The sequence below is a fragment of the Saccostrea cucullata genome, unplaced genomic scaffold (assembly GCF_032062105.1).
Source record: "Saccostrea cucullata isolate Sc308-1 unplaced genomic scaffold, CSIRO_AGI_Scuc_v1 ctg20183, whole genome shotgun sequence".
Classification (NCBI taxonomy): domain Eukaryota; kingdom Metazoa; phylum Mollusca; class Bivalvia; order Ostreida; family Ostreidae; genus Saccostrea; species Saccostrea cuccullata.
In genome coordinates this window covers 8,480-18,239 of record NW_026921189.1, presented here as the reverse complement: position 1 = coordinate 18,239, position 9,760 = coordinate 8,480, and the positions used below count along the sequence as shown (strand labels likewise).

The following is a 9,760-nucleotide window of genomic DNA, read 5'->3' as shown; positions in this document are numbered from 1 at the left end:
GTAAATAAATTAATGCTTTGCAATCTGCTCTTTGGTTTTAATCAACCATTTTATGATAAAATTTGCAAAATTTTGAATTAAGTGGCCCCTGGGTTAGTATTTTCTTTGGGGTGAGGTACACAACTGGGTACAAAGTGGAAGTGCATTTACTCCTTGTTACTCTGATCTACCTCTTAGTATTAAGTAAATAGAGTAAGCATGCTAAGTTAATAATTATGATAAGCAATGGCGCTTCATTCAAAATTGTGAATTGTGAATTTCATGGCCTCTGGTTTAAAACACCAACCAAATTTAATTGTTATACCCCCCGCAAACGAAGTTTGGGAGGGTATATAGGAATCACCTTGTCCGTCTGTCTGTCCGTCTGTCTGTCTAGCTGTCTGTGCAATCGTGTCCGGTCCATATCTTTCTTACAGAGGGACATTAGAATCTACTACTCCACACTAAGATTGCTCATGACCCAAGGGTGTGTCATGACCTTGACCCAAGGTCATTTGGGAAACTTCAAGGTCACTGGAAGAAAAATTTCATAATTTCTGTCCGGTCCATATCTTTCTTATGAATAAACTTGGTAGGTTCTCATTTCACAAAAACATTGCCCATGACCCAAGGGTGTGTCATGATCTTGACCCAAGGTCATTTGGGGAAGTTCAAGGTCACTGGAAGAAAAATTTCATAATTCGTGTCCTATCCATATCTTTCTTATGGATAAACTTGGTAGGTTCTCATTTCACACAAGATTGCTCATGATCTAAGGGTGTGTCATGACCTTGACTCAAGGTCATTTGGGGAAGTTCAAGGTCACTGGAAGAAAAATTTCATAATTCGTGTCCGGTCCATATCTTTCTTATGGATGAACTTGGTAGGTTCTCATGTCACACAGAGATTGCCCATGACCCAAGGGTGTGTTATGACCTTGACCCAAGGTCATTTGAGGAACTTCCAGGTCACTGGAAGAAAAATTTCATAATTTGTGTCCGGTCCATATCTTTCTTATTGATAAAGTTGGTAGGCTCTCATTTCACATAGAGATTGCCCATGACCCAAGGGTGTGTCATGACCTTGACCCAAGGTCATTTGGGGAAGTTCAAGGTCACTGGGAGAAAAATTTCATAATTTGTGTCCGGTCCATACCTTCTTATGGATAAAGTTGGTAGGTTCTCATGTCACACAGAGATTGCCCATGACCCAAGGGTGTGTCATGACCTTGACCCAAGGTCATTTGGGGAACTTCCAGGTCACTGGCAGAAAAATTTCATAATTTGTGTCCGGTCCATATCTTTCTTATTGATAAACTCATTTCACATAGAGATTGCCCATGACCCAAGGGTGTGTCATGACCTTGACCCAAGGTCATTTGGGGAACTTCAAGGTCACTGGAAGGGGCCTCTTGTTGACAGAGTTATGCCCCTAAATGGACTTGGACAAATTCCTTTTTGTTAGTTAATGAGTTAATTTTTTGATAGATGCCTAAGAGAAAGTCACTCACTGGCAGTAAAGAGCGCAAGAGGGATGCTATGAGGAAGAGGCAAAAGAGACTTCAGTCCTGCCCTGATCCTCCATTAGAAGAAACACTGACAGTGGATGCAGCTGCTCCTGGTTCAGAGTGTGGCTCTATAGGGTTGCCACCTACTTCGCTAAAACCCTTGGCCAGGGTGCAGGCCTCTCCTAGTGAGAAAATGCACTCAGCCCCGAGGTTGTCACCTCCTCGGGGAAGTCGTCTGATTGTCCCAAAGGACAAGGTAGCATCCCCTGACTCCCCAGCGTGGGTTTGTACTCCACCGAGAGTACCTGAATCGGACATTTGGATGATGTCTGGTTCAGCAGGTCAGGCGCAGCTGATACCTCCCAAGGGGGAAGAGGTCAGCAGGGCTTTAAAAAAAGATGTAAGGCACAGAGAGGAAAACAAAGGAAATATAGAGGAAAACAAAGGCAATATAGAGGAAAACAAAGGCAATATAGAGGAAACTAAGAAAAAAAAAAGGGAATCAAAGAAATTTGAAAAGATGTCAGAGAAATTTGAAAAGAAATCAGAGGAATTTGAAAAGAAATCAGAGGAATTTGAAAAGAAATCAGAAATATGTGATAGACAATCTAAGAAATCTGTTCAGGAATATAGACAAGATGTTAGAACAAGTGAAGGTAAATGTTCAAGAAATCAGAATTTGTCTGTTCAAGGTTCATTTCATCAAGGAGATCCAATGTTTGGTGAAAATGCTGGAACTCAGTGTGTAGCTAACTCTTTAACAGCACTGGCATATCATCAACTGAAGAATTGTGAACAATGGCAATCAGCAGATATGAACAAAATATTGGCAACAGGAGATGAGTTGTATTCATATCTACAGTGTAGTTCTACAATTGCAAGCAGATACCTTTTAGTAAGTGAGTTGCCTCAGTTTTTCGAATGCTTTGGTAGACTGTATGAGTTTAAAGCAAATGAGTCTTTACCAAGTCTGATAAACTTAGCAAATGTAGTACTGGATTATGCTGACTTCAATGCTCACGAATTGTTAGAGGCACTTCAAATTGCCCTTGATGATAGTGATGGGTGTTTTGTTTGTTTTGGCGGAAATACATTTTTGATTGGGAAATCTCACAATAATTTTTTCACATTTGATTCCCACTCAAGGTCTTCTGCAGGATTTCAAAGTGTAAACGGTAGAAGTACACGAGTTTTGTACGAATCCGTTCAAGATTTATGCAATCATATTTTGTCTTTAGCTAAGTCAATGGGTTATACTGAAGCAATTGAGTGTGAAATAACTGGAGTGCAATGTTCAGCTAGACAGCTTTCATTGGAAAAGGAGGAAGGCATCAATAAAGAATCACAATTCAGTGATGCAGAGAAAGAAGTGAACGATTTTGCCAACTTTGAATGTACTAGTAGTTCTAGTGTACAAAATGATGATGAGGTAGAATTTGTTGGGAGTGAGAACCATCAGATAAGATTTTTACCACTTTCTAGTGATCAAAAGAAAACACACTGTGAAATCTTGGGAATACCATTTTCAGTGAATGAGTGTGAAAATCAACATCAGTATGGACAGGAAATTACAGTACCAATGAGCACTGTACTAGTTGAGCCAGATGGAAATTGTTTCTTTCGTGCAATCTCATTCTGTTTGACGGGAAAGCAAGACTACCATCAGACAATACGTTTAGCAATATGCAATCACATCTTGGAAAATGGTTTACTTTTCACACCATTCTTAAGGCCAGGTGTACATTCTGTAGAAAACCACATTTCCTTGTCAGGCATGCTCAGGGATGGAATATGGGCAACTGAAGTAGAGATTCTAGCACTATCTCATTTACTGAGAACTGAAATTCATACATACTCACAGAACAGATGGGTTACTTATTCTGGACAAATGGTGAATTCAGAAGAAATCATGGTCTCACTCGGGGGCATTTATTTAGATCATGTAAATCAGAGTCATTATAATGTTGTGACATCTGTTACTTCAGTGACCTCATTACAGAATTTATTGAGCTTCACAGAAAATGAGAGGAAAATTACAGATAGAAACCAGAAGAGGAAACGGCAAGAATCAGTTTCCTTTGAGAATGAAAGATACAAACTTCAGATGTCTGATGAAAGTGCTAAAGAAAGAAAATTGTGTAGGATGAACATGAAGTACAAAACGGACCCAGAATTCAAAACAAAATGCATTGCAGATGCTAAGAAAAGATACAAAAATAATGAACAATATCGTGAAAATTTAAAACAAATCAGTGTTAAAAGATATAAAACAAACAAGCTTCACAAAGAGGAGGTCAAAGAAAGAAGCAGACAGAAGTACAAAACAAACCTGTCACATAGAGAAGAAGTTAAACAAAGAAGCAGACAGAAATATGAAACAAACCAGACCCACAAAGAAGAAGTCAATCAAAGAGGCAGACAGAAATATAAGACAAACCAGACCCACAAAGAGGAAGTCAAACAAAGGAGCAGACAGAAGTATGAAACAAACCAGACACACAAAGAGGAAGTCAAACAAAGGAGCAGACAGAAGTATGAAACAAACCAGACACACAAAGAGGAAGTCAAACAAAGGAGCAGACAGAAATATAAAACAAACCAGGCCCACAAAGAGGAAGTCAAACAAAGAGGCAGACAGAAATATAAAACAAATCAGACCTACAAAGAGGAAAGCAAACAAAGAAGCAGACAGAAGTATAAAACAAACAAACAGCATCAAAAGAAGGTTATAGCTGCTAGTAAGGCCAGATATCATTCTAGTGCAGAAACAAAGATAAAGAGTAAGAAATCAGTACAAAAACAAAGAAAAGCACTGCATGAAATGCTCAAAGACATTGATGAAGTAGTGAAATCATTTAAAGATTGTGTTAGACATGGACCAGAATATGTATGTTGCTGCTGCCATCGCCTTTTGTTTGAAAACCAAGTACAAGGATGCTCGCTTGATATGTATGAAAATAATATAAAGGCTGCTCATGTTGCAGATTTATGCATTGATAAGAAGTATGTTCATAGTTGTACATCTGTATGTGCTCATAATTGTCCCAAATCAAGAACATGGATTTGTTTCACGTGCCATAGGAAAATTCTTACTGGAAATGTTCCTGCTGAAGCAGCTTTCAACAAATTGTGCTTGGAAGATATTCCACCAGAGCTCAATAGCTTGAATTCTTTAGAACAACACCTTATTGCTCTTCATATACCTTTCATGAAAGTAACAATGCTTCCAAAAGGTGGCCAACAAAACATACATGGACCTGTCGTTTGTGTGCCATCGAACATAAAGAAAACAAGCAGTTTACCTCTAAATGGAAATGAAAATCTCTTGTTACGAGTTAAACTAAAACGAAAGTTGTCCTACAAGGGATATTATGAATACCAGTTCGTAAACCCAAATCATGTTAAAACGGCTCTCAACTACCTGAAAGAAAACAATCAGTGGTATCATGATGTTGAAATCAACACAACATGGGAAAATGATAATGACCAAAATACCTTATTCAATCAGCCAGAATCTTTTGACAGTGAAGAAATAAGTGAAGAACAGAACAATGCCATGCAAGAAGTTGCCACAGATACTTGTTTACAGCCTGTAGATATTGCGCAAGAAGTTCTAGATCACTACTTTGATGATGTTTATAATCTTGCTCCGGGTGAAGGACAGAATCCAGTAAGAATGTTGCAAGAGGAGGGCAATGAAGCAAAGACATTTCCTTATTTATTTCCAACAGGAAAATATTCTTGGAACGAAAGTCGAGATGTAAGGATAACCCTTTCTCGATATTTTAACAACAGGCTGATGAATGCAGATAACAGATTCGCGAAGGATACAAATTACATTTTCTTTTGTCAATACCTATCTGAATTGAACCAGGTTATTGAGAAAACACAAATTTCAATTCGCAAATCTGTATCGAAACTTGATGGAGGACCAGTCACAACAGAAATGTTGCAGAATCCTGCTGTACTTGCAAAGCTGCTCAGGAGTGATGAGGCTATCCGATTTATGCAACCAATAAGAGGAACACCTGCATATTGGTCATGTGCACAAAAAGATCTTTTTGCTATGCTTCGACAACTTGGAATTCCTACATGGTTCTGTTCTTTCTCTGCAGCAGAATACAGGTGGAATGAAATACTGGGTACAATTATGCTACATATGGATGACAATAGAAATCCCTCTGATCTAGATTGGTCTGAGAAAAGTGAAATTCTGAGAAGCAACCCTGTAACTGTTGCAAGAATGTTTGAACATAGGTTCCATGTTTTCCAAAATAATGTAATAATGTCACCAGCAAAACCCATAGGGAATATTGTAGATTACTTCGTAAGGGTTGAGTTTCAGCAGAGGGGTTCTCCTCATATGCACTGCTTATATTGGGTTGAGAATGCTCCAAAATTAGATGAAGATAGTGAGGAGACTGTTTGTGACTTCATTGATAGGCATGTTACATGTGCTCTACCACCAGAAGACACTGACCAAGAACTTAGACAAATTGTTTTGGATGTACAACAGCACAGCAAAGGACACTCAAAATCATGTAGGAAAAAAGGAACAGAATGTAGGTTCAATTTTCCAAGGCCGCCCACAGAAAGCACATTCATTTCAAGACAGTTGGAACAAAATATGGATGATTCCAGCAATGCGTTAGGTAGTGCGCAGGCAAAGGAGATTCTGTTAAAGGTCTGGAATGAAGTAATGGATGATGCTAATGCATGTAAAACAACAGAGGAGATATTCAACAATATAAACCTTTCACAGGATTTATATGAAAGAGCACACAAAGTATTGACCTCTAAAACAACAACAATTTTGAAACGAAATCCAACAGAAATGTGGACAAATCAATACAATCCATGCTTGCTCAAAAGCTGGGATGCCAACATGGACATTCAGTATGTATTGGACCCTTTCAGCTGCATAGTATATATCATATCATATATTTCAAAGTCTGAAAGGGAAATGGGAATGCTACTGAAGCAAACACAAATAGAAGCAGCAGAGGGAAATTTGAGTGCACATGATACCATCAAGAGGGTAGGATCAGCTTATCTAAATCACAGAGAGGTCAGTGCACAAGAAGCAGTATACAGGGTGTGCAATCTTAGGATGAAAGAGAGTTCAAGAAAAGTCATTTTCATTCCTGTGGGGGAAAATCCAACTCGTCTGAGTAAGCCTCTTGCACAAATAAAAAAGAACAAGCAAGTTGAGATTGGTGAACATGATTTGATTGCAGATGACAATGATGATGAAGAAGAAAATAGTATGTGGATGACAAATATTGTGGAAAGGTATGAAAACCGTCCTGAGTTAAATCTTTTCCATAAAATGTGTCTTGCTGAATTCTGTTCAGAGTACAGAGTGCTCAGTAAATCTCAGATTCCTAAGAGCAAAAAAGAAGGTGTGTATGAATTGAGAAATGGAAAGGGTTTCATTCAAAAGAGAAGTAGAGGCAAACCTGCTGTTATACGATATCCAAGATTCCATCGAGATAACGCACCTGAGAAATATTATCAGTGTCTGCTACAACTTTTCCTTCCGCATTGGAATCTGAATCAATTGAAACCAGCTGGTTTTGATTTGTACCAGACATTTTACGAGAATGGACACGTAAAAGTGAAACCAAACTCAGACTTAGAAAGAGTCAAAAACATAGTGGATAGTAACCATGCTTACTTCTCAAGAAATGAGGATGATATTGAAAATGCTCAGGATGCATTTGAAATGTTTGGTGAACCAGAGGACGCTTGGGCCAGTTTATGTCCAGAATCTGAATTAAGTCGAAGAGAATGTTTGAATGAAAAATTAAGAACAAATGATCAGGAGAATACAGAATCAGAGGTCACACACGAAATTGAGAGTAGTAATTCTGAAGATGCCATTTTTCATTTAAGGGAAACTCAAACCACCAGAAAAGAGATGCTTCCTTTACTGTGTAGTTTAAATGACAAACAGAAGCTGATTTTTTATTCTGTTCATGAGTGGTGTGTCAAGAAAATGTCTGGAGAGCATGTAAAACCTATGCACATTTTCATAACTGGAGGAGCAGGGACAGGAAAAAGCCATCTCATTAAGACAATACACTACGAAGCATCTCGTCTCTTTGAAAAAAAGCTGCCTTCCCCAAATTCATTATCTGTGGTTCTCGCAGCTTTTACAGGAACAGCAGCATTCAATATTGGAGGAAATACCATTCATCATGTGTTTTCTTTAACCAAAGCTTTACCACTTCCTTATCAACCCTTGAAGGAACAAAGTTTGAGTGGGATAAGAACAAGATTAGAACATTTGCAGATTTTGGTCATAGATGAGGTTTCCATGGTCTACAAAAGATTGTTGTATTACATTCATGAACGACTTGTCCAAATCAAAAAATGTAAAGAACCATTTGGTGGCGTATCTGTGATAGCAGTTGGAGATTTTTATCAGCTTCCACCTGTTAAACAACGAAAAGATGAGAGATTGTATAAAGAAAATGGTTCATATCCAATTGACTACTGGCTAGATCTTTTTAAAGTTGTAGAGTTGGACGAAATAATGCGACAACGTGAAGATAAAGCATTTGCAACTGTTCTGAATTCACTGCGTGTTCGTACATGTGAAGAAGCCATATCAGATGAAGCATTGAAGACACTGCAAGAGTGCATTAGAGATGGACCAGATGATGTTCTTCATGTTTATTCAACAAACCAAGAGGCAAATGAATACAATCTTAAAATGTTGCATGGCAGTTGTGAAGAATTAATAGAAGTGCATGCTGATGATTATCAGAAAGACAAGACAACAGGGAAATTGACTTTACGTGACAAACCTTTGGTTAGTACCCGAGTTGATGGCCTCTCTGCTTCGTTACTTTTGGCTGTGAATGCAAGAGTAATGTTAACTCGAAATGTAAGTGTTGAGGATGGACTAGTGAATGGTGCAATGGGATATATTTCAAACTTTGTGTTTAAGAAAAAACAACCTGCACATGCAGTAGAAGTTGTTGAAGTCATTTTTGATAGTTCAAGCATTGGTAAGATACAAGGGAAGACAACACCCAAAGGAAATATTGTCCCAATTAAAAGAGTGGAGGAAGAGCTAAATGAGAAGAATGTAAAGAGTATCGTCAGACATCAATTTCCACTGAAACTGTCATGGGCATGTACAGCACATAAAGTTCAAGGCATGACTGCCAAGAGTGTTGTTGTGAATTTAGATCGGACTTTCTCTCCTGGTCAAGCATATGTAGCTATTAGCCGAGTTACTTCAAAGGATGGTCTATTCATTGAGACCAATGATGAAAGTGTTCTGCAGAAAAAAATTTATGCCGATTTAGACGTGAAATTAGCACTTAATTCTATGGAGAAATACATGTTAGATGAAGACAGGACATGCAATGTAGCAGAGTTTGGAAATTACAAAACAATTTTTTTGTTTAATATACAAAGTTTGAGAGGGCACTTTCAGGAGATGACTTGTGACAAGAGATTACTAAAAGCTGATTTTGTATGTTTAACAGAAACATGGTTAAAAGAACATGAGAACATTCAAGATATTGAAATTTCAGGGTTTGACTTTCACCATGTTACACGAAACCAGTGTTATGATGATAGAGAAGATGTGACGACAAGGCTAAAAACAGCTAAAGGTGGTGGGGTTGGCGTGTACAAAAAGAACACAAACGAGAAAATCTTGATCAATGCTTTGGAATGCAAGAATATAGAGGGATTAACTGTAGAAATACATGAGGAGGATATTGCAATCATTGTACTCTACCGGCCGAGTGTACTGCCTGTAAACAATTTTCTTGACACCTTGCAAAAAGTTGTCAATTTTTACAAGAAGCGCTATAACAACTTGATAATTATGGGTGACATGAATGAAGATGCTAAAGAGAAAGGACCCATACAGACCTTCCTAGAGTCATTGGGATTTATGCAGATGGTACAGTTTTACACAACAGAGGGTGGAACAATATTAGATCATGTATATGTAACTGAGTCTCTGAAAGCCTGTGTGCACAAAAAGTCATTGTATTTCAGTTATCATGAAGCTATTGAAATTCATGTGAGAACTCAATAAAAACATGCTCAGACTGATTTTGAGTTCAAATCATTTTTAACAGATATTTTCTGAAATCTTGCCTTAAGAAAAAGGGATTTAGTCAGTATATTATCAGAAGTAATCTTTTTGTCAAAGCAATTGCTCTTCTAAATAAGTTTTTTTTTTTTAATTTAATGAATAAAATATTACCTTTTCAATGGTTTACAAATCATGTGAGTGTGACGTAC

General features: G+C 37.8%; 1 protein-coding gene across 1 annotated transcript; it reads left to right on the top strand.

Moving 5' to 3' along the window:
• Nucleotides 1-1,466: 1,466 nt before the first annotated feature.
• LOC134259411 (uncharacterized) lies at nucleotides 1,467-9,551 on the top strand. The gene is made up of 3 exons (XM_062741995.1): nucleotides 1,467-1,953; nucleotides 2,179-3,640; nucleotides 3,740-9,551. Exons 1-3 carry the CDS (start codon nucleotides 1,467-1,469, stop codon nucleotides 9,549-9,551), a joined length of 7,761 nt encoding a protein of 2,586 aa, XP_062597979.1.
• Nucleotides 9,552-9,760: the final 209 nt, after the last annotated feature.

What these genes read in the sequence shown, in the direction of transcription:
- LOC134259411 (XM_062741995.1), top strand. Translation starts at nt 1,467, where the DNA reads ATGCCTAAGAGAAAGTCACTCACTGGCAGTAAAGAGCGCAAGAGGGAT. An exon ending in CAATATAGAGGAAAACAAAG is followed by an intron (nt 1,954 to 2,178) that starts GCAATATAGAGG and finishes TGTCTGTTCAAG; the next exon opens with GTTCATTTCATCAAGGAGAT. An exon ending in TTGTGTAGGATGAACATGAA is followed by an intron (nt 3,641 to 3,739) that starts GTACAAAACGGA and finishes AAAACAAATCAG; the next exon opens with TGTTAAAAGATATAAAACAA.